Source organism: Solanum dulcamara, chromosome 4 (genome assembly GCF_947179165.1).
Source record: "Solanum dulcamara chromosome 4, daSolDulc1.2, whole genome shotgun sequence".
NCBI classification, from domain to species: Eukaryota; Viridiplantae; Streptophyta; class Magnoliopsida; order Solanales; family Solanaceae; genus Solanum; species Solanum dulcamara.
In genome coordinates this window covers 24990688-25016927 of record NC_077240.1, presented here as the reverse complement: position 1 = coordinate 25016927, position 26240 = coordinate 24990688, and the positions used below count along the sequence as shown (strand labels likewise).

The following is a 26240-nucleotide window of genomic DNA, read 5'->3' as shown; positions in this document are numbered from 1 at the left end:
TCTCTACTGTTTTGTTTTTAACTGGAGAAAGTTATTTTGCTTTTCAATACAATGGATTAAAAAATGATTTACCTCCAATTACGAGCTCTGTTTTGCTTTTCTTCATCTGCAAAAGAATGTAACTTGAGAGCTGGGGAAACTCAACTGTTAAAGGCAATAGCCTAACCCCTTCAACTTACTACAACCTTTGTATTCTTTTATTCTTCTCAAAGGAGGTTTACAAGATTGCCATTTTACTATAACTTGTCACTCAACAGTCACAACGTCAAGTCTGAAATCCAATAGATTTAACATTTGAATTTCCTTCATGTATTCAGTTGACAATATAGACATATTTCAGTGGAAGGATTTACACGATGAACAACCATGCATGCCAGACATGCAATACAGATACCATATAAATATTTCAGTTTACAATGTACAATTTCTAAGAGTGACCGAAGGTTTTCTCACTGCTGTAGCACATGTAGAGGAACCCATCTTTATCCTTGGAAGATACATACACGGTCTCAATCAAGCTTGCTGCAGTAAAAGAAAATCCATATGAGATCAGTGATTTGAGAAAATAATTCTTGTTATGTCATTACAACAGGTGAATTTTGAGAACAAACTAAGGATTACTTGTTTGAGGCAAGGTGTTATTCACAAACACGAAGAGAGCTTTTCCAGGAGCCAGATGCAGCCTGCCACTCAGAATGTGGATAAATTGTCCAACAGACATATCACGGGGTACCAGATATCTGTGGCCAAGAAAGAAAAGAAGAATTAAAAAGAAAATAGAAGAGGAACATTATGGGACACTATTATACGAGGAGGACCATAATAGGACTACATGATGGTACAAGAGTTCTTTTTTGAGGGGTGGGGGGACCAGTTGGTTTTCCAATCTCTCTTTGCTCATATGTACAACATTGAATCAGACTACAACTCCTCCAAGAAACTAAAATCAGATTCCAAAACAGGACCAACAGAGAAGAGGTAAATACAAGGCAAAAGCTTTCATTGCACAACGTATAAATGTGAAGCCCTAAAATGCTATTTAAAGTAGGGTTTGGTAGAAGAATCATTTTTATGCAGGATGCCTGGACAATACATTCTCCACTAGAAAAGTTCCTAGACTTGTTCAGGTGTGTTACACAGTTTGTTACCATAGCTCAAGGTAGATGGCAGAGTGTGTGTGAAGCAAGCTTCAGAAGGTGCTGCTACGATTGGGAGAGTGAAAGCATGCCCCATTACAGATTGGACGGGAAGCAAGCTTCAGAAGGCGCTTCTATGACTGAGAGAGCGAGAGGATGACCCAGTTTTTTGAGAAAGTTAACATTTTATAGACAAAATACACCTATAGTGTATTTTAGTAGTAATTACATCAGGAGTTTACAGTAAGCAAAACCAAAGATAAAGATATCTATCAATTATGTTCCTCCTAAACTATCTAGAAAGTGAGTAATATCCTCCACCTTTTGGGGAGGACATAGTTACACCAAAAATAAAAGGTTATAAGACAATTCAACTTCAAACTTTGGAAACGGATGCTCTTGTTTTCAAAAGACCTTTGATTCCTTTCCTTACACCAGATGGACAATCTTCCATCTCTCTGTGGCCTGACATATTTCCCTCTCTATTCCAGCATGTTAGAGCTTCTGAGGTATGCCTTGGCAAGGACCAACTGAGACCCCTCAAGTTAAAGAATACCTGCCACAGTTTCTCTGTCACTCTACAATGGATGAAGAGATGGTTGGTTGTCTCTATTTCTCTTTCACAAAAAAAACACCTGGAACATAATTGCCTTCCCCTTTTCATTAGATTGTCCTGGGTTAGTACTGCTTGCCTGGCTACCAACCAGGTGAAACAAGCCACCTTGTGGGGTACTCTAACTTTCCATATCATCTTCTAAGGCCATGGTAAGAGCATTACAGCTGGCCTGTCAAGGTGTCTGTAGGCTGATTTTAATGTGAACTTCCCATTATTGGCCCTCAACCAGTGTAGATTATCTTCATTATTCTCACTAAAGTGAAGGTTATTGGCCTGCTCCACAGAATTGTAGAAATCTGTTAGGTTGTCAATCTCCCAGTCATTCAGCATTCTCCTGAAAGAGAGGTTCCATCCTTGGTTGTCCCTGACATTAGCTACTGTTGCCTCCTTCTGTTGGTTCAGATTGTAGATCACAGGATAAACCTGTTTTAAGGGGTATTGACCAACCCACACATCATTCCAGAATGATGTCCTTGCATTTTCTATTACAATTCTTGAGTTTCTCCACATTTTAGGCCACTGATTCCTGATTGTTCTCCATAGACTTACCCCATAAGGGCTTCTAACTTCTTTAGTGATCCATGTCTTCCATTGTGTATCTAGAAGCTATAGCATCTTTCCAAAAACCTTGTTCCCCTGAGAGAAACCTCCATAGCCACTTCAATAGAAGACTCTGATTCTGTACGTTGAGGTTCTTTATGCCCATTCCCCCTTCTTTTTTATTGTTGGTCACAGCATCCCATTTCACCAAGTGATACTTCTTTTCCCCCTCTCCATTTCCTTGCCATAAAAAGTTCCTCCAGATGTAGTCTAACTTCTCTAAGACACTCCCTGGCAAAGGAAATAAAGACATCATGTACATTGGCGTAGCATCAAGCACACTATTGATTAGAATCAATCTTCCACCGAGAGATAGGTATTGTCTTCTCCAATTTACCAGCTTTTTTTCACACTTTCCACCACTGCATTCCATATGTTCTTTGATTTACTCTCTGCTCCCAGAGGCATCCCTAGGTAGGTAGTAGGTAGTTCTCCCACTTTACCTCCTAGAATACCAGCCAGACTGTGGATGTCTGGAACTTCATTCACTGGGTAGACAACTTTTGCCCCAGTTTATGTGCAAACCAGAAACAGCTTCAAACAGAATAAGAATGACCCTCATATACTTCAGTTGCTCTTTCTCTACACCTAAGAACACTAAGGTGTCATCAACATACTGCAAATGGGAAGTATTTAAGCCCATAATATCACTATCATTCATCCAGCACCCCTTGATCCTGATATTTGACTTTGCTGTTTTCAACATATCACTCAATCCTCCCATAGCCAGTATAAAGAGGAAAGGGGAAAGGGATTCCCCTGCCTTAGTCCTCTTTCAGAATGGAAGAAACCAAAGGGGGTGCCATTAATTAATACTGAGAATTTTACTATACTCACACAATATTTTAACCAGTTTATCCACCTATTTCCAAAACCTAACCTCACAAGTGTATTCCACAGAAAGTTCCCATTGAGGTGATCATATGCGTTTTCTATATCCAACTTACATAGGATCCCAGGGATTTTGTTTAGTTTCCTCACATCCACACATTCATTAGCAATAAGTATGGCATCCATGATCTGCCTACCCTTAATGAAAGCCAATTGGTGTCTATCCACCAGCTTGGACATCACTTTCTTAAGTCTTTTTGTTAGTATCTTGGATATGATCTTATAGACACTGCCAATCAGGCTAATGGGCCTGAAATCCTTCAATTGTGATGCACCCATTTTTTTAGGGATCAAAGCTATGAAAGTAGCATTTAAGCTTTTTCAAAGTAGCCTTGACTATGGAAGTTCTGGATGGCTGCTATCACATCTGTCTTCACCACCTTCCAACACTATGCAAGCAACCACACATTCTTTGATCTTCTGCTCTCCAAACTGACTTTGCAGCATTAAATTATCTTCTTCATTCAACATAGCTTGTTCTCTGGGGCTGAACTGAGGTCTCCAGTGTTCATTCTCTTTGTAAAGGTTTTGGTAGAAACCTATGATCTCCTCCCTGATCATTGCTGGCAAATACATTCTTCCCATTGATCAAAAGACTATCAATGTTGTTGTATCGCTTGTGGCAATTAGCGGTTCTGTGGAAGAATTTTGTATTTTTATCCCCCTCTTTCAACCATATAGTCCTGGATCTTTACCTCCACATCACTTCCTCCTTTTTTGCCACCTCCCCAAACTCTACTGTCAGAACAACTCTCAGAAATGACTCATCATCAGACAAGCATCTATGAGTCTGGATCACACCTAAATCATGTAGCTGATTTAAAATGTTTTGTTTCTGTAGACCTAGGTTGCCTTGAATAGTTCTGCTCCATTCGTTCAACTTCACTTTGAGAGCTTTCAACTTGCAAGCTAGAATGTAGTCTGGTCTTCCTATAAAAAATTCAGAATCCCACCACCCCTTAACCCTCTCATTAAAATTCTCAGTTTGCAACCACCAATTTTCGAATTTAAAATAGGACGATGACCTCTCCCAATTTCCACATTCTAGTAGCAGCGGATTGTGATCAGACGTGACTCTAGGCATGGTAGTTTGCTTGATTTTCTTGAAGGATACTTCCCATTCTTCAGAGAATAGGAACCTATCCAGTCTTGCTGCTGTGTCATGGTTGTCTCCTTTTCTCCATGTAAAACTGCCCCCTATAAGAGGTGGATCTTCTAGTTCCATATCCTCAATAAAGTCTGAGAAATCTTCCATGGCTTTAGTGGTTCTGATGCAATTCTTCTTCTCGGAAGGGAATCTTACAACATTTAATTCCCCAGCGATCACCCAAGGGCCGTCAAATAGGCTCCTTACTGCTCCCAGCTCCCACCATACCTCTTCCCTTTCCTCTCTGTTGTTTGGGGCATAAACGCCTGATAAGTGCCAGCTAAAATCCTGAGTTTTGCCCAGGAATCTAACAGTAATACAATAAGCCCCTATCTCACAGACTTCTCCTTCCCATATACAGCTGTCCCATAGAATGATAATGCCTACTTTAGTGCCTTTGGCTTCATACTGTGTGAATTTCACTCTCCTGTTGGCCCATGTCTCTTTGATTGTCTCCCTTATGTCACCTCTTAATTTAGATTTTTGAAGACAGTATACATCTTCTCTCCATTTATGTACCATGTTCTTAACCAATAGCCTTTTCCTAGGATCATTGAGGCCTCTCACATTCCATGACACTTTGTTAACCTTCATTAAGATTCTTCACGGAACATCCCCCTCTGCTTCTTGTTCCAAAACTAATGAAATTGCTGCGTGGTTCCAGGTTTTTAAGCTCCTTTGGAATTCTCTCTTTTGGTGTCACTAGCCTGGAAAATGTCTAGACATTGTACATGCTCCAGATTCTTTTATAACGACATTTTAAGGAAATGGTATATTTACTATGAAGTTTCGCTATGAAACCTATTAGTTGGGAAACTCGAGCTCCCTGTAAATTAAAGAAATGTTATTAGGGGGTACCAACAGGTAAAGAATATCTATAAGAGAGAATTCAGATTCCTAATCTGGGAAACTGGAGTTCCCAATAAGGTTGCATTCTACAGTTGGCTTATAGTTAATGAAGCTGTCTTATTCAAGAATGCATACAGAGAAAAGGAACACAGATTTGTAGTAGATGATGCACATAGGAAGGACATTGAAAATGACAATCATTCTTTCTGCATTAGTGGGTTGTGACAACTGTTGAATTTTGTTCCTACATTTTTGGGTGAACATGGTAAAATCACAGGCTGTCAAAGAAATTTTTTTGGAGCTGGAGGATTGCAAGATGAAAAAGGATGTATCGAAAATTTGGAGAACCATTCCACCACGTATTTGTTGGGTGGAGTGAGGGAAAGGAACCATCATACTTTTGCGGAAAAGCTCCATATGTTTGCATTATGAAAGATAGATTTCTTAGCTTGCTAGCTTTCAGGTGTAATCTACAAAATGCTTACGAAGAGGATACTATCATAGATTTCATTAGTTTGATCCAAGAATAGATTTCTAATCAGGAAAACAACCAATTTGTACTGTCCAGCACTATTTCAGTGCCAGCTTGCTACTTATCAACCCAAAGGAAAGAAGAAAAATTGGTAAAGGGGAAAGATTGGAGGAGTCAAAGAAGAAAGAACAATTAATTGAACGAGCCTTCAGTCAATGTTAGGTAGTAATCTGGTTAAAATAAGCTTTCAGGAATGCTAGCCATCCCTATTCAATAATCATATTTTGCTTCATGAGGGACAAACTGACAATTTTTCGAGTTTCAACGGGCATCCCTTAATTTACCGTTTATAAGTAAAATTTGAATATTTTGGAAACTGAATAATATAAAATTGCACTTTTTCCTTGAGAATTGAATGAATATTACTACTCTCAACTTGCCTAGGATTGAGGTGGGGTATTTGTTGTTTGTTGTTGTAGCACAAATATTACTACAAGTTGTAAAGTTTCCTCATTTCAAGATATAAACCAACACTTGCCAAAAAATTAAGGCAAGGTTCGCTATATTTTCAAATTTTCTAGAAAAAAAAATTGACAACATTTTCGTGATGGAATAATAAGGTACTAAAAGAATATCTTCGAACTAAAAGCAAGATGTTGTAAAAGGAAAAACAAAATACTGAAGGGAATGAACCTAACCAGAACTTGAACTAAATACACATCAAGAGACAAATCAAAGTTTTCCGTTAAAGTAAAGAAGCATATTTAGTTTAAACAAGACACAAAGAAAAGCCACAACAAGAATGTGACTGATATAAAAAATAAAAAAACAATCAAAAGAGATTTATTTTTTTGGATCAAAAAATCAGGTATGCTATCAAAAGAGATATTTTGAAATCCAAGTTAAGTTTAACAACCAAGAGAGAATTGCTGCATTTTTTTAATTCTCTGTCCATTAAACAGTCCAATTTTCATAACAAAAAGAAAAAGAATTTAAGCCATACATGATTGGACTAACCACAAAAAGCTAGGACAATTAGAGGAACATAGTTTAATTACAGCAATAAAAATCTCTTTTAACTAATGTGAGACATTCAGGGATCTTTTCCTTAAGAATCTATGTGAAAACACAACTGTGCACGTGTCCAACTAGCAGTTCAACAAGATCGAAACTTAAGCTCAGTTAGGAGAATTCTTCCTCAAGAAGAAAGTAGAGAATAAATGTGAGAATTAAGATCTACTCTTTAAGAGATATTTTATCATTTGGAGACAAAAAACCAAAAAAGGAAAAGCAAAAGAGAAAACAAAGAAAAGAGAGTCTAAGCAACATATTATATTATAAGTGGGTAGCCACAAACTCAAATGTGGATAGACTAAAGTGCCCTTAAAATGTTGACGGACATTAATACCCCTTCATCATGCATAACTCCTTCAACCTCAACATACAAAAACATTACAATGCATGCGCATCATAATGAAATATTAATGTTTGGTACTGTTGCTAAGTCTTCTCTACTATTAATTTAATTTGAATAACCTATTTGGATTCATGGAAAGGTTTAATACTTTTTGTATTCCACGTAATCCATTGAATGTTTGCTTTGGTAACATTACAGATGGCAAGTTGAGTAGTTATGTTTGCTATATAAACATATTGTTTTATAAATAGATGGAGATTGCTATCGACCAATCCTCCCCTTGTTTGTAGAAGATAACAATTGTCAGTACCTAACAGACCACTTGCCAATAAGGAACATATATAGCAAGCTCTCGAATATGTGGTGCCTTTGGACACTCAGTCGCCTTGTATCATACTAGAAGAACCTGTGCAATTGAGGGTTTAATAGTCTGATACAAGGATTGATCAGAGGAGCCTATACGTCCATTTTTGGTTTGTGTTTCGTCAAATAATTTTCTGGTACGAAGAGTTTACTTACTTCCAGTCTTCCCCGACAATGCATCAATTGATTATTTATAGATGTGAAACTAATGCAAATATTTTCTTCCATATTTCCGATCATTTTTTGTAAAATCGAATTAGTTGGATTTACTTCCATCTATCCTATTCAGATTCCCAAGGTAATCACATAATAAGTTCCCATGGAAAATATTTATGTACTAAAATTTGTGTATCATATGGCGTGAGCTGAAAGAAAAAAAAGGCGTGGGGAGGAATTACGTCTCCATTTTACTAAAAATGGAATGGAGGCACGTAAGGCATAAGCACAACTCAACCTATCCTGCCAGTTGTGTTTTTGATCTTGATTGAATATTGGCATGATTGTAACTTTTCCATCTTAATAGTTTATCTAATATTCTCCTTCTTGTCTTACGTTTTGCAATATAGTTTTTAGTTTTTCCAGTGCTATGCATAACGTCGCCATCTAGCAAGTAACTTGTGACTCATTCGTCAACACTAAGCCTTTTAATTCATTCCTACAATTATTAGGCTGAAGAGTTGTAGTAATTAAAGCAATTACAACTTATTTAAGGAAAGATTTATTTTGTGAAGAGAATACAATTTGAGTTGAAGATAAAATCTGTGTAGGTAGTTCAAGGTGTATTTTAGGTATTATCTACTTAATACTATTGTATATTCAACAAGGTAACTTAAATGTCATTGTATTATGTATCACTTTATGTATTTTGTCTCAAGTAGCTGATTTACTCGGTCATATGCCTCTATGTATTTTGTCCCAAGTAGCTGATTTCCTAGTTTGTATACAGGGGAGGAGCTACACCTAGTTAAGGGTGGTCAGATGAACAACCCTAGTCGAAAATTTTTTGCGAGTATATATGTAAATATTGATATTGTCGGATATATATCGATTGCTGAACGCCCTTTACATAACAAAGAAAGATATTCCAGTGGTTAAGGGTCTGCAAATTTGCCCTGAAGGCTTGGGTTCAAGCCTTGACAGGGGCGTTTTATTTTAAAAAAATTGTCCGTTTTGTCCTAAAGTATGAACACTCTAAGACCATAAGATTAAAAGACATTTTGGTACATTTGACATGTTTGTTTTAACCTTGTCCTAAAGTATGAACATCCTAAACGAAAATCCTGGCTCCGCCACTGTTCGTATATCCCTCTCTTAATAAGGCACTTTAAAAGAACTACAGTTAAGAAATATTACAGCCATTTATTAGAACTGATATGACTATTATCCTTTTAAAGCTAAATTTATTTCTTAAATATTTACGTACAAATATGTAAATTAAAAATTTTGTCTTGAAAGTTAAAAGAATTTTCATTTAAAAAAATTATGGTGCATGCATCTAAAATCTTCATATTTTTAAACATTAATCTTTTAAGATTGCCATAAACATGTATATCACTATAAAGATAGTCATTCATAACAACTATATATTAAGTTTCCTTTTATTTTATCTCTCTTCAAGAACGAATCACCAACTCTTCGCAACCATCCCACAAAATGCATTTTGCAAGTTGTGAAACAGTAAAAGAGAAAATATTGTTCCACTCTCTTAGAACTATACAAGCTTGCGACATAAGTAAAGTTGTGAATGATGTGAATACAAGTCAATATGTTGCACTATTCTATCTAAAGCAACGACATAACCCGTATATCCAAATCATAATAGGCATTACGAGAATTTTTCTAGGACAGTTTCTTTCTTTACTGAGTTAGCTAAATAGAATATATACCAGAACCAATACTTCTTTTCTTCAATTTTTATTTTACAACTCAAACACAATTTTTAGCAATAGTATTTATGTAATTTTAAAATTTTGTACTCATACTGGGTACACACGCATGCCTAAAGACTAGTTCTTTTAACTATCCTCTGCTTATAAAAAAGATATTTTCCTCTTCCAAATTTACAGTTAAATTGAATTTTGATATGAAATACTAAGTGCATCCAGACCTAGGGAACTGAGAGAGATTCACATTTGTTGAATCTGACGTCTATAAGCATTAGGTATTTCTTTGGGTGCAAATTCAAGAGGAGATTCAGAAACATCACATTTATGAGTAATACAAGAAAGCACATCACTTTAGACTTTGGCAGGAAACGTGATACCAAGATGATAGTTGCTTACTTTTTCTTTTCCATCTCAGGGAGGTCAGTTTTTGAATATCTTTCAGCCACCACCTGCAAAAACATAATTAAATGCATGAGATGACGATAAGTATGCACTATGCATGGAGGACCATCCAATAACAACCAAAGGGTGAAACATGATGGTAAGTCGGAACTATTTGTTGTTAATATGTTTCTTTCTGAAAAACAAACATCCAAATGCTAAAGGATAGGAAAAGTAATAGCAAAGTGTAAACAACATTCTCAAAAGGTTTATTTTTAAGCAAACCATTGCAATCAAACTTCAGAGTGTTCATTAATCAACACAAGTTGTGACCAACAGGTAACTATAGCTCAAATTCCTAATGTTTGATAAGATGGGATTTTAACCCTTGATTCGGGATGTTAACATGGACTACATCTAAACATATTCAACTTTTGGGACACGTCAAACTTTAAAAAAAAAGCATCCGAGGGGGGAGTTACTTACATAGAAGTAACTATACCAAGACCCAAAACCTATATGCTAAGCCCAGAATACCTCATAATCACGGAGACACCCATCTTACATAGGATTACTGATAAACGAAATATTGTGAACTTCCATATAAGGTAATAATTCATTTCCGTGTCAATATCTTAATCATCTTCTCCCTTTAGTTCTCTCGCAAGTCTTCCTTTACCTTTTGGTTGATGGGATCAAGTCCGTCCTTCATCATCCAAGATTTCACTCGTAGAAATTCTAGAAAGCCTTAAATTTCTGAAATTTTGTATTCAGCATCCAACCTCTCTGTGTTCTATCTTCATTCACTCTACAATTTTATTTGGCATTAGATCTCTTTAACCTTCCTCATTCCTTTGAACTTTAAGGGAATTATCCTATCCAATATTTGTCCAATTTTGTGAAAGAGGAAGTAGTAAGAACCACAAGATCAAGCATCAGGGTTGTCCTCAAAATTCAAGTAGACATAATCTCCTCTTAATGGTTGGAACAAATCAGTTACATTTTGCTTTGGATAAAATGTCGAAGCTGATCAACAATTTCACAGTCTACTTGTGAAGGAAGGATACTAGGTGGTAAGAGCCCCTGACAAGCGTCAACTACTAATGAGAACTGTTCCAAAGAATACGATGAGTAAACTTCCTTGACTAAGAATTTGCTACAATGATAGCAAAATCATGCAAGCTATGAAACCACAAGAGATACTAAAGGATTATTTCAGAGTAGGTAGGTACTACCGAGGTGAAGGAACATGTCGTGCCCTTCAAAAGTGATATATATCAACACTAATGCATTTGATACAAAAATCATATTATGAGTAAAATTTAAAGCTTTGGAGAAACTTAAGGGCTAAAAGTTGGAGATAGTGTTGATTAGGCTAAGGAGCTATTTGAATCAATTGAGATAGGAAAGCTAATTGTTACAAAGAAGCAAATTAAATCAAACCAGGAGCTTAAATTTTAGAGACTACTAAAATACCAATATACTAGTATAATTTTTGAGAAAAGAACTAACTTTACGTCTTCATGTGCCTTTAAATAGAGTTTCAACTTTAAAACCAGTAATCATCTATTAAACCATAACAAATCCATCCAGCTAACTAGTGCTTAACTTAATTGCAATGATCATCTAACAAATTTCAAAAAATACATAACATACCGGCACTCGATCAGGATATTTGGCGATTATATCCTGTGATTCTGCGAGTCTTTCATCTGCAGTTTAATCAACGAAATTGTATGAATAATCAGTTCATCAGAAGGAAATTAAAGAAAATGGCGATTTTGATAGAGGATCGGACAATATTACCATATGAAAATTCATCTTTGAAGGTCTTTCCCATCTCTTTGCTTCACGATCGTGCCTGCCGACCATGGATGATTTCCGTCTTTAAAGATAAGGAGGAGACGTGAAAAAACTATTCTCAATTATTATAATAGATAATATATTAATTTCTAAGGCTGAATAAATCAACATGCGGGGATAGCTCAGTTGGGAGAGCGTCAGACTGAAGATCTGAAGGTCACGTGTTCGATCCACGTTCACCGCATTTTTTGATCATTACATTTGACAGATTTCACATGAGATTGATTTTTACAGTTTTTCGTTTTGTCAAACTTTGATAAAATAAATTAATTATTACTTAGTAAATTTATTTGTTGTTGTTACATGTTACTTTTTATAAAATGTTATGTAAAGTTTTTTTATTATTTGTTTTGTTTTATTTTTTTTATATTGTTGAAATATGTTGTCTGAGCTAAGAATCTCTCAAAAATAAATCTCTCTACTTCTATAAAATAAAAATAAGATTTGTCTACATTCAAATCTTATTTATAAAATTTTATTCAATATTTTATTGTTGTCGTTGATTAATAAGTAACTTTTTGATATAATTTGCAAGACAAAATGATCAAAATAATCCTTAATATATGAAATTTGGATTATTTTGATTCTTCATATACACTTAATTGAAATAGTCTTTGATACATGCAATATGTGATCATTTTGGTGTCCTAAATCTGACTCTGTTAAAAAAAGTAACGGTTTCCTCCTTTCCTTTCTTATCTCCCTGCTTCCTCCGCCTCCCTCACTCTCTGCTTCATCATCAATTCAAATCAAGCTGCCATGAATAAAGCTCAAAACATATTCGAAGGAGAAATATGTCATAAACCCTAACTCTTTCTGAATCATCGTTTCTCTCTCATTCTCGAATCTCCAGAACCCGGCCAACATGTATAGACAATCGCTCGGCTCATTGGGATCGAAGTTACACCTCACACAAGGAGTCGTCATCGTTGGCGACAGGGACGATCGCCATGGTGACGAAAACAGAGTGTCAGAAGATAATGATGAAGGACTAAGTCTCTCTGTCGTCATTCTCACAACTATGATGAAGAAGACGAACAAGTATGCAAGTCGGGAAAATTCTCCAGTAAATAAAAAACAAGAACATAAAATTTATTAGAAGTAGAAAATGAATTTTAATTCTCCTCTCCCTATCAATTTTGAATTTATTGATCATAAATCTCCATCCTCTGTTTTTTGTCCAAACAAAGAACCAACTCTTTTATTTTCTTCTTCAAACTACACACACACTTGCAATTATGTTTTGAGCTTTTATCACATAGCAATTTAATTTGAATTGATGATGAAGCAAAGAGAGATGCGGACAAGGCTATGAGATGACAGAGGAAAGGAGGAAACCATTACTTTTTTTTTAACAGAGTTAGGGTTTGATATTCACATGATCACATATTACATGCATTGAGGACTATTTTAATTAACTGGTATATATGAAACATCAAAATAATCCAAACTCCATACATTAAAGACCATTTTGATCATTTTCTCTAATTTGTAATCTTGCTTTTGCTTCTGGATGTGTAATTCTTGTTCAACTTCAGATAGAGAATAATAATGGAAAAACAAAAATGAACAGTGAATTGAAGTCTAGTGCACTTTGAACTTTTTGTATGGATGATCTTTTTATTTTTAATGAAAATATGTTATTTTAAAATGAAAAATTGACGTTAAGATATTAGAAAAACAAGCTTTAGACATTACACATCGATTGTCTCCTTTCCACACCAATCACCACCTCTTCACTGCATCCCCACACTGACCCCCTTTCCCTCCTTTGTCCTTTATTTATTTCTTGACTTATTTCCTAGAGGAAAAAAAATATTTTTTATTATACCAAACATATCATGTTTGTAACCTCGCTTTTGCTTTTGAATGTATAACTCTTATTCAACTTCATATAGAGAATAATAAATAAAATAAAAAAACACAAAAATGAAACACCGAATTGGAGCCTAGTGCGTTTTAAACTCTTTGTATGAATAATGATCTTTTTATTTGTTTATGTTAGCTGGTTATAATATTTTAAAGAAAAATATATTATTTTAAATTAAAAAAATGATTTTAAGATATTAGAAAAACAAGTTTCTGATATTACACGTCAATTGTCTCCTTTCCACACCAATCATCACCCCTGCACCGCATCCCCACCCCGTTCCTTTTCCCCTCTAGTGTCATCTCTCCATTCCTATCTTCATAATGTTTGAATACATTATATATAAAAAAATTTAAAATAATATTTTAATTTATTTATCAAATTGAATTATTTTCTGAAAAAATATATATATTTTTTATCATACCAAGCACATCGTGCAACTAACTTTGTATTACCCATTCGGTATGTTTCAAAGAAGAAATGATTAGAACTCATTTATATTGTAAGGTGCAACAAGCACTGAAATGCTATTAGGGAGAAAAATCTCTTGACTCAAAAACATCTAAATTGTTAGGTTATAATAATAGATGTCCATTTTATAATAGTGGAATCCTTTTGTATGAGCAACACTTATAGTGGTCCAATTGCCACTACAATTCATCTCTCACTTTGGCTATAAATTGCCAATGTTGGCAATGAAATAATACACGAAAGATAGAAGAAAAGATAGAACACAGATACATACACACGATTTTCCTCTCTGTCTCTCTTCATTAATTTTTCTGTTACTATTTTTCTCTTTTTATTGTCAAACTAGTATATTTCACAACACGTTATCAGCACGAGGCTCCGGCTAATTTTTCAAGGTAACAAAAAGCGGTAAGAGTTTTATTTAATTTTATTTTCATAAAATGGCAAATATTTCAAAAATTGAATTTACTGCTCTTGATATCTCTGGAAAAGGCTACTCATCATGGGCACTTGATGCCGAAATTCATTTAGAATCAATGGGTCTGACAGACACCATTAAAGATGACAATATGAGATCCAATCAAGACCGTGCTAAAGCCATGATATTTCTCCGTCACCATCTTGACGAGGGGCTAAAATTACAATATCTTATATTAAAAGACCCCCTTAAATTATGGAAAAATTTAAAAGAAAGATATGACCACCTGAAGTTGGTCATGCTTCCACAAGCTCGTCATAATTGGCTAAATCTGAGATTAATAGATTTAAAAAATATAACTGAATATAATTCTGCTCTATTTAGAATTATAGCTCAGTTAAATTTATGCGGAGAAGAGATCACTGAGCAAGATAAACTTGAAAAGACATACTCCACATTTCCACCCGCGAATATGCTCCTGCAGCAGCAATATCGCGAAAAAGAATTTAAAAAATATTCTGAATTACTTTCTCACCTTCTTATTACTGAAAGACATAATGAACTATTAATGAAAAATTATGATAGTCGGTCAGTTGGTTCTTTGTCACTCCCTGAAGTAAATCAGGCAAATTATAACCAACGAGAAAGAGGCCATGGCCCAGTCGTGGTCAAAGAAGAAATTTTAATCATGATGCTCGGCTGGCATCGAGAAATAACCAGCAATATAAAAGATAGGGTAAAAAGCCAGAAGCTTTACCGAAGAATAATTCTGAAATAATATGTCATAGATGTAGAGGTGTGGGACACTGGTCGCGAATTTGCCGGTCATCAAAGCGCCTTGTTCAGCTATATCAGGCATCTCTGAAAAGGACAGAAAATAATCCAGAGACAAATTTTATCTCTGAAGATAATATTGAGCCCATGCATTTGGATATAGCTGATTTTTTTATTTTTTCAGACGAAAATATGAATATTGACAAGACTAATAATATGTAAATATTTTTCTTTTTATCTGTATTAAATATGATGTTTGTATTTTCCTAGTCAATGTAAATAAATAAAATTTGTGTAATATACCATGTGTTAATACTTATTTTATTTCTTATTGAAGAAAATATGGAAATGCCTCAAATCTTGTTTGGATCAATGATAAATCAAGAGGATATTTGTGTAATTGATAGTGGAACAACTCATGCTATTTTTAAAGACGAGAAATATCTTTCCAATTTACTTAAAAGAAAAGCTAATGTTACTACAATTTCTGGTAATTCAAAAATGATAGAAGGCTCCGGAAGAGCTACTATAATTCTGCCTAAGGGGACAAAAATTGTTATAGAAGATGCACTATTTTCTTCTAAATCCCTAAGAAACTTGTTAAGTTTTAAAGATATTCGCAGAAATGGATATCATGTTGAGACACTAAATGAAATGAATATTGAATATCTTGGTATAACCAAGAGTGTCTCAGGCCAGAAATATATTTTGGAAAAATTACCAACTCTATCATCTGACTTATATTATGCAAAAATTAGTGCAATTGAAGCACATATGATCGTAAACCAGAAGTTTACCGATCCATATACATTTGTGCTATGGCATAATCGAATAGGTCATCCTAGATCAATAATGATGAGACGAATTCTTGAAAATTCAACTAGACATCCGTTAAAGAACTAGAAGATTCTTACAAATAATGAATTTTTATGTGCTGCTTGTTATCAAGGCAAATTAATTGCTAGACCATCGACCCTGAAGGTTGGCATCGAATCTCCTAGTTTTTTAGAGCGTATACATGAAGATATATGCGGACCTATTCATCCACCTAGTGGATTATTTTGATATTTTATGGTCCTAATAGATGCATCATCTAGATGGTCTCATGTGTGCCTGTTATCATCTCGCAACCTGGCATTTGCGAAGTTGTTAGCACAAATAATTAGATTGAGAGCACAATTCCCAGATTATCCAATTAAGGCCATTCGCCTTGATAATGCTGGAGAATTTACATCCGAAGCATTTAATGATTATTGCTTATCAATTGGGATAAAAATTGAACATCATGTTGCTCATGTTCATACTCAAAATGGCCTTGCAGAGTCATTTATAAAGCGCCTACAATTGATAGCAAGACCCCTACTAATGAAAATAAAATTGCCAATTACTGTTTGGGGTCATGCTATCTTACATGCACCAGCACTTTCACGTCTCAAACCGACACATTATAATAAATACTCTCCATCGCAATTAGTATTTGGACATGAGCCAAATATAGCCCATCTAAGAATTTTTGGTTGTGCAGTATACGTACCTGTAGCACCACCACAACGTACAAAAATGGGCCCTCAACTAAGGTTGGGCATATATGTTGGGTTTGACTCACCCTCCATAATTCGATACCTTGAACCGTTGACTGGAGACTTATTCACTGCTCGATTTGCAGATTGTCGGTTTGATGAAATAATTTTCCCGCTATTAGGGGTAGAGAAAAAGGAACCCGAAAAAGAAAAAGAAATTGCATGGAAAGTTTCATCACTATCACATTTTGATCCACGTACCTGCACATGTGAACATGAGGTCCAGAAGATCATCCACTTGCAGAAAATAGCAAATCAAATGCCAGATGCATTTACTGATTTGAAATGGATAACTAAGTCACATATCCCTGCAATGAATGTACCTATCCAGATTGATATCCCAAAAGGACCATCTACAAGTATCATAGCTTTTGAATCCCAAACACGCTAGAAGCGTGGTAGACCGTTGGGTTCAAAGGATAAAAATCCTAGAAAGAGAAGCGTGAGAAATAATAAAGATGATACTATAAAAGAACCTCCTGAAGAAGGTTAAGATTTGAGTAATCTTGATATTCCTGAAGAAATCAGTGAACCCGACACTCAAGTGAATGAAGAAATTTCAATAAATTCTTCTGGTGATGAGATAAATTTAGATCGATCTAAAATCACGGTTGATAATGTTTTTGCATATAATGTTGCACTTAACCTCATGCAAGATAGTGAAAGTCTTGAGCCTAAATCCGTCGAATAATATCGACGTAGATGTGATTGGCCAGAATGGCAAAAGGCAATTCAATCAGAATTAGACTCACTTGCTAAACGTGAGGTTTTTGAACCTGTAGTCCAAACCCCTGAAGGTGTAAAACCAGTTGGCTATAAATGAGTTTTTGTTAGAAAACGAAATGAGAGAAATGAAATTGTAAGATATAAGGCACGCCTTGTTGCAAAAGGATTCTCTCAAAGATTCGGAGTCAACTATGAAGAAATATATTCACCTGTTATGGATGGAATAACATTTCGATATTTCATCAATTTAGCTGTACATAAAAATCTTGAAATATACCTAATGGATGTGGTTACAGCTTACCTTTATGGTTCACTTGATAATGAAATTTACATGAAAATTCCAGAAGGATTAAAATTGCCTGAAGCATGTAAAAAGTCTCGGGAAGTATACTCAATAAAACTGCAAAGATCATTATATGGTCTTAAACAATCAGGGCGCATGTGGTATAATCGCCTAAGTGAGTACTTAATAAATGAAGGCTATATTAATGATGTTATTTGTCCATGTGTTTTAATTAAGAAAACGGAATCAGAGTTTGTTATACTCGCCGTTTATGTTGATGACATAAATCTCATTGGAACCCCTGAAGAGGTCCAAAAGGCAATTGAATATCTAAAGAAAGAATTTGAAATGAAAGACCTTGGAAAGACAAAACTTTGTCTAGGTCTGCAAATTGAACATTTAGCGGACATAGTTTTTGTCCATCAATCTGCCTACACTGAGAAAATCTTAAAAAGATTTTACATGGACAAAGCACATTTATTAAGTACTCCAATGGTTGTTCGATCACTTGAAGTGGAAAAAGATCAGTTTCGACCTCCAAGAGAGGATGAAGAAATTCTTGGTCCTGAAGTACCATATCTTAGTGCTATTGGTGCACTTATGTATCTTGCTAACGCAACTAGGCCTGATATAACATTTTCTATTAATTTGCTAGCAAGGTATAGTTCTTCCCCAATGCGAAGGCATTGAAACGGTATCAAACATGTTTTGCGATACCTGAAGGGTACTATTGATATGAGTTTGTTTTATACTAACAAAGGTTGCACAGACCTTATTGGTTATGCAGATGCAGGTTATTTATCAGACCCACATAAAGCTCAATCTCAAACAGGCTATCTATTTACACACGGAGGAACTGCTATATCATGGCGATTTACAAAGCAGTCCATTGTTGCTACTTCTTCAAATCATGCTGAAATAATAGCAATTCATGAAGCAAGTAGAGAATGTGTGTGGTTGAGATCGATGATGCAGTTCATCAAAGAAAGATGTGGCCTGGGAAGTGATATCAAAGTACCCACAATTATATTCGAAGACAATGCCGCATGCATAGCTCAATTGAAAGGTGGCTTCATAAAAGGAGACAGAACGAAACATATTTCACCAAAATTATTCTTCACACATGATCTTCAGAAGAATGGTGATATTGATGTACAACAAGTTCGTTCAAGTGATAATCTTGCATATTTATTCACAAAGGCATTACCAACATCAACTTTTGAGAAATTAAGATATAAAGTTGGAATGCGCCGTCTCCAAAATATCAAATGAAGCTTTCATCAGGGGGAGTAAAATACGCGCTGTACTCTTTTTTCCTTAACCAAGGTTTTGTCCTACTGGATTTTCTTGGTAAGGTTTTTAATGAGGCAGCAATCAAGGCGTATTACCAGATCTGTGTACTCTTTTTTCTTCATTAGGTTTTTTCCCACTGGGTTTTTCCAAGTAGGGTTTTAACGAGACATATTTCACATGGACATCCAAGGGGGAGTGTTAGGTTATAATAATGGATGTCCACTTTATAATAGTGGAATCCTTTTGTATGAGCAACACTTATAGTGGTCCAATTGCCACTACAATTCATCTCTCACTTTGGCTATAAATTGTCAATGTTGGCAATGAAATAATACACGAAAGATAGAAGAAAAGATAGAACACAGATACATACACACGATTTTCCTCTCTGTCTCTCTTCATTAATTTTTCTGTTACTATTTTTCTCTTTTTGTTGTCAAACTAGTATATTTCACAACATAAATCTATTTTTTTATTCCTTCTACATTTATCTATTTATTAAATCATCCGACCGTTACTCAATTATAGGAAATGATACTCAAACATAATTTATATTTTTTTAAAAAAGTTGGTGCCTCATCAAAAGATTTAGCGATCTATATTCATTTGACCTAGTTATCCATATTAAGATTATTGACATAGAACTATAGTTTGATGTGGTATAGTACTCTACAAATGTCAGTTTCTCTATTTTTTACATATCGTTTAAGTGATATATTGTGTACAATTTAAAAATCACATGTTTTTTTTTGTTGGTATTATCATATATATTATGAAAATTAACTTTTATCAGATGATGAAACTATACGAAAAAGTGCAAATTAATAACTTTGTTAAAAGAAATCACACTAGAAGTTCAATTTCGTCCAAATCGTTTAGCTCAAAACCATGAAAGTGTGAGCTTTAATTACTCCCGTGCTTGTTCTAGTTCATGAAAAAATTGCTCATTCTAATTCATGAAAAATGGCTACAATTGTATGAGGTTGATATGAAATAAGTCGATTTATGATGAATTTTTACGTTACATAATATATTGAGAAGTGCTTACGTATATGATTTACTTCGGCAATAGAATGAATGAATAATGTGCACAAATTTCATCACATTGTCACGTGAATGTGAAGGAAAAAACGTAACAATTCTCAATAGATGAAGAAGTTAGTTTCTCCTTATTGACTAAAATGTAGTGCGAAATAAGAAGAATTACCACATTCGAACGAGGACAAAAAAATTAGATCAAGAAAGTTGAATTGACATAAATATATCAAGAGTTATGAACTTGGACGATATCAAAACTTCAAGACACACAAGTGAGCTTTCTTCGAGAAACAAATAATTTCTCTTAAATTTTAGATAATTACAAACGAATTTATTGTAAGTTTCTTAGATTGGAAGACAATTACTTTGTTGAATCCTAATATTCGTTTTTATCATGTATTAAATGTGACAAATCTAATTACACATGATTATTATTGTGTCATACATATTGTTTCACTATCAGGACATTTAAATATAAATATTCAAAATCCGTATATATCTAAAATACAAAGAAAAATATTTAAAATTTACTTGCACAAATAATATATTAAATTTCAAGTAAAATTTTGATCCAAACATATAACAACAATATATTCAGTGAAATCCACAAGTGAAATCTGGTGAGTCTAGAATATACGTATATATTACCACTATCTTAAAAAGATAAAAGAGTTGTTTCCGAAGTTTCTATCTAAACTACGTAAATTACTCACGCTTCGCGCGAGATTGAATCACCCCAATTAGGTCTCATCTTATTGAGTTTGCAATGTAGTTATTAAACATACTAAAATTCAGAACTCAACGTATTATCATTTCGATTAATTGATGTTTCTAGATATATTATATACGCGTGAGAGAATATTATCATTAAGACTTTCACCCTGGATCGGTTGAGACTTTTCTATTTTACAAAAGATTGTCTCACTTTGTCCTCATTCCGAGTGTCTTTGATTCAACCGTTCCTAGTCATACATTGCATAGCTTATTCTTTATTTAAGTTTGCAACGTAAACAGGTTAAACAATATGTAGACCAAGCATCATTTGAGACATCTCTAATTTACAAAGTCTACCAAACCGTGTTCACATTCTTAGTAGCTTCCATTTACCCATTTTCCGTTTCGAGAATAGATATATATTGAATAACTTATTCTTTATTCTAACTTACAACATTAACATGTTAATCAACACGTAGACTAAGTTATCCAACTCTCAGTTTGTCCTAGCATTGCTTCTCTAAGAATAGACGTGGGAGAATTGCTAGTCGAAGGAACATTAGCTCAAAGGAATTCACACCCATTATAGTTTCCTCACAAAAAAGTAGAGGTACTCCCTCTTGAAAGGTAAAGGAATAGTTCCATATTTTATTCTACTAGTAGTCTAATAATAGAGAAAATAAAAAAATTTGTCTTATTGATGGAATCTATCGTAAGTTCACACAAGTTCCCAAAAGAATGGTCAGCTAACTATCATATAATTGATCCAACATGAATGATCAACATTAGCATATAGCTGCTTAATACACTCGAGTATTCTGCGTGTTGCACCAACCTTAAATCTCTACCACTATTTCCTCGGCCTTTAATTTAATGTTGTTTATCTCGCATCGAATTTAGAAGATACTATCTTCCCCCAGGAAGTGTTTTTTCTTGGTGCACAGTATTTGTTCTTAACGCTCCAGCACACTGTTGAAACAAATATGGCACATAGTTAGTACAAGGTTTAGGATTTAGAGTTTGTTTCCTTCGAACATGTCACCAAACAACGCCCACTATAGAGAAAGCTATAGAACATGTGACTCAATCTAAAAAGACTCTAATTATGCAGACAGTAGATAGCAACATTACCTATTGTGTGATAGAAGATGACTCATCCACAATAGTAACGTACAAAAAGAAACCACATTGTTTTGTGGTAGGGGACCTAATAGCAAGCCGCATATGTTATCCCGTTCTTTATCAACTCGAATCAGCGGACTACATCAATCTTCACTATCATAGCTGGCCTCATCAGGACTGTAATATCTACTACTGATATCAATATGAAGCTGCACAAGTTGATTTTCTATTTATTAGGCATTTTTGATAGTGTTGAAGTAGGTATTGGTGATTCCGCTCAGAGCTCTAAGCATCATTAACCCTCAATCAAGTCAAAGTTTTTGTTTCCTCAATAGGCAACTACATACCTATTCATCATAATCACAATTTTACTTCATTGTATTGAAGAAGTAATTGTTGTAGACTATCTAAATCGTAAAAAATATTTGCCCATCAAGAAATAATAAGGACCATCAACTACTAAAGAAATTCCTAGCAAACGGTTAAGCATATCTTTCATATAATTTGAAGTGAAAGTGAAATCATTTAGTATGAACAATTTTTTTTCCGTGTTTTTATCAGCTTATATGCAAGCCCTTATTTTCCTTTCCTTCATTGTTTTAGTTGTTAAGCTGCTTCTTTCCTTATATTTGAACCTACCACAGTTCTCTCGCATTGCATCGCGTCTCATAATTTCATAATTTGCCTTGCAACATCAGTTTTCACACTGGACAATCAGACTTGCACAAACTAATAATGCTTCTAAGGTCAAATTCCCCACAAAGACACATCAGGATAGAGAAATCTGACAGCGAAAATCCAAGTGTCCTTACCTAACATCCTATTCATGTCCAAGAGCCAAAGTGATCCAACAAAACAATTATTTCATTTGAAGATCAAAGCTAAAATTAAAAATCGATAATGGATCCGAGTAGATTCATGCCATCGTGACTAAATAAAAAAGTGAGTGAGTAAGTAGAGTTTTTTGCCAAATAGCTGAACATATTTAAAGAGTCAAATTAGTTAGCAGAAATGATGAAAAATCAATGTTTTGCACCATTATTGATTGAAACTGTTATAGTCTTGTAATTTCGTTAAATCTTGAAGTATTCAGTTTTATTACATAGAATCTTCGGCTATGTGACCTAGAAGATGTTCACGACCGCTATGAATCTTAATATATAAGTGACATTTAATGAAAATTTTCGCTACATTAACTGATTTGTTCTCTATATATGTCAATTGTAAAGTAGTTATTATAGTATTTTTGTTATCAAAAAATAAGATTATAATGTAAAAAGAAAAAGTTATTAATACCGACATTCATTATGAAGTATGTAAAGTGAAGCTTATTTTTCTACTTATCGTTATATTATCTATTGGAACAGCTCTATCATTTTCTGGTTCAATTAAGCCAAAGAAATTCACATGCTCAAGTAGATAGTTGGTTCGATGAACAGGAAAATTTTATTTCTATTTATCTTTATTTTATCTACTGGAACAGCTTCATCTTTTTCTAATTCAGTTAAGCCAAAAAAATTCACCTGTTCAAATAGATAGTTGGTTCGATGAATATGGATACTTTATGTACAAATTACGATGGCAATTTTTTTTCCTCCTAAATTGATAATGAGATAGATGAAGGGAAGAGCTAGTGGAATGTGAAACATCGCACTTTCAAATCTTGCTCACATACAGAAGTGTATCAAATTGGTTGAGAACAACTTAATGTGTTTGGATTTAAAAACTGATTTGATACTTTTGTTGCTATTGTTAGTGCTTCTTTCAACCTGACAATGTTTTTGGATTTCTTAAGCTCAAAATTGTTTGGAGCTTTAAGTTCCTCGTATTTCTTAGCTTATATGTCAAACACTGTTTTATTTTTCTTCATTCCATAAGTTGTTAACTTGCTTGCTTTTAAAATTTTGAACTAAACGCAACTCTTTATGTGTTTAACAAAGTCCCAAACTTTGGCCTTCAAAATCACTTGTCCACCAGAAAAATCTGACCTCATAAATTAATGATGTTTCAGTAGCCAATATCCAATTAAGACAAAGCCCAAAAAAGAGCAAACAAAGATAAACCTTTAAGTTTCCTTCTTTTACTGCAAAACCATATTTTAAATTTTTTACATATGATCCTCTTTAAGGTTACAGATGATCAATTGGTATTAAACATCTACCTTATAGATTAGTACACCAATGAAACTTGTTTATCTATACCTACTGTAATTTTCTTCAATTAACTATAATGGTTCCTACAACCAAGTTTGGTGTTTATTAACTATAATGGTTCCTACAACCAAGTTTGGTGTTTATTAAGAAAAACATAAAGTTGAATTCTGTTTATTAAAGTAAAGAATAGAAATAGTCCATTCCAATAAATTTAAGTAGCGTCATTGGCCTTCAACACAATAGGAAATGTATTCATATTTCTTGATAACGATAGTCAACAATGCCCAAAAGATAATCATAAAACCTTTTAGTGATTTTTAAAAGTGTATTATTCCTGGCGGTAACAGATGAGAAACTGACTAAAGTCTTTGGGTGCCTTAATTCCTTCTTTTGCTAATCGATAAACATGTTAAGGCAGAAGGATATTGGTTTCGCTAGCAATTTGCAAAGAATAATTTATCAAAAGCTATAAATCGTCATGAACTTTCTGAAGTGCTTTAGAGTTGTAAAATTTTTTAAGCATCTCAATTAAACCGATGGTCAAATTTCAATGGACATAAAAATGTTTTTTCTCACTGGTTATCAAGTGATGGTAGGTTTAATTTAATACCATTTCAATCGTAACAGTAGTAGAAGAGGTATAAAATTAAGACTTTCTAAGTCTAGGCTTTACAATAACATCAGGACTATAAAAATATGTGCATAGCTATACAACTACTGTTGCCATTAACATAACTTAGAAGTAAGAAGAGGATATAAATATTAAGCACTAAGGCAAACACCAAAACTCACAGAATCAATAACCAAGAAATTTGACAGGTTAAGACAAATATAGAAAAAGAGAAAGGACTAAATGATATTTGAAAATTATCTGAATATGTTTTTAACGAATAATAGTGGAGACTATGCGAGTAAATATAGCACAAAGAAATATAGGATATAAATATTAAGCACAGAGAAAGACACCATAGCTTGCAAAAGTACAAACAATCGCATTTAACATGTTAATATATATTTCAACAAAACATGACATACAGAACAAAGGGATATCAGAAAATATTTCGGTGATGTACTCAATTAATAATAGGCAAAAGTATTAACAAATGAGATGAAAAAATGAATGATTAATATAGCCAACAGTTGAAGCTGTGCGATTGTATTTATATAACTTTTTTGTTATTCAACACAGAATAGGATTGAACTGGTGCATTACTTTTCAAAAAAAATTGATCTTCCAGTCATTCTTTTAAGATTGTGGTGGCCTAAGGAGGAAAAATTAAACAAATAGGGTGTTAATATATAAGAAACAAATCTGAATAGGATAGGGTATTTTGTGTTCGGTAAGAATTCAACAGCCACAATTTAATCATTAAGAACAAAGACAATACAGTGCAATTGAATCAAATAGGTTGACCAAATTTGTGCTAGCATTTTTATTGACTTGTAGCTATGTATTTGGACAGACGTGGAGACTATCCGAGACTATTATCTTACCATTAAAGTGATCACACCACCTTAATCTATACGAATTAATCGATCCTCATGAGCAGCATCGATCTTCGGGGTTTGACTAAAGTGATTTTTTGTAGTCGAAGGCATGCAGGGGAAGTTGGTGAACACAAACAGAAAGATACAGTGAGAAAAAAATAGTTAGAAGATAATATTGTGGTTCAATTCGTAAGACGGTGGCGTCCTTTGCAAACGACACAATGTTTTTGAAGAGATGTAATAAGTGTAAAAAGAATGAAGCGTTAAATATGCTGCGAAGGGTTGTTAAGGTTGAAGCACCATTTGAGTGTGGAGTTCCTGTTGCGGATGTGATGCTTAGTTGGTGAGAATATCTAAATTTGAGTGAAAAGAAAATCTTGGCTTATGGGGGCGCAACGTCACCGAACAGAGTGTTCTCTTATATATATATATATATATATATGATAAGCTAATGTGAAGAAAAATCAATCCCAATAGTCAAGTAACTCTTCAACGGACATGTGAGGAACAAAGTAATATAACAATAACTTTAAGAAAGTAAATAATTATGGACCTAGAGAACACAATGCCTTTAAATTATTATGTAAAGCATAGCACATCAGTGTAGATATAGCGTTCATGAAATGATTTCCTCAAACCATCACAAGTTGGACCATGGATGACATAAACTGATAGCAATATAGTCAGCC

The 26240-nt window shown here is 34.1% G+C and overlaps 1 protein-coding gene and 1 non-coding gene across 2 annotated transcripts; one reads left to right on the top strand and one right to left on the bottom strand.

Moving 5' to 3' along the window:
- Positions 1 to 265: 265 nt before the first annotated feature.
- LOC129887082 (autophagy-related protein 8i) lies at positions 266 to 11677 on the bottom strand. Its single transcript, XM_055962037.1, has 5 exons — positions 11565 to 11677; positions 11415 to 11470; positions 9774 to 9826; positions 622 to 740; positions 266 to 522 (listed from the first exon to the last, which is right to left on the bottom strand). Exons 1-5 carry the CDS (start codon positions 11596 to 11598, stop codon positions 428 to 430), a joined length of 357 nt encoding a protein of 118 aa, XP_055818012.1. The 5' UTR covers positions 11599 to 11677; the 3' UTR covers positions 266 to 427.
- A 55-nt stretch (positions 11678 to 11732) lies between these two features.
- On the top strand, positions 11733 to 11805 carry TRNAF-GAA (transfer RNA phenylalanine (anticodon GAA)). Its single transcript has one exon. It is a non-coding gene; the product is annotated as a tRNA-Phe (tRNA).
- The last annotated feature ends 14435 nt before the right edge of the window (positions 11806 to 26240 follow it).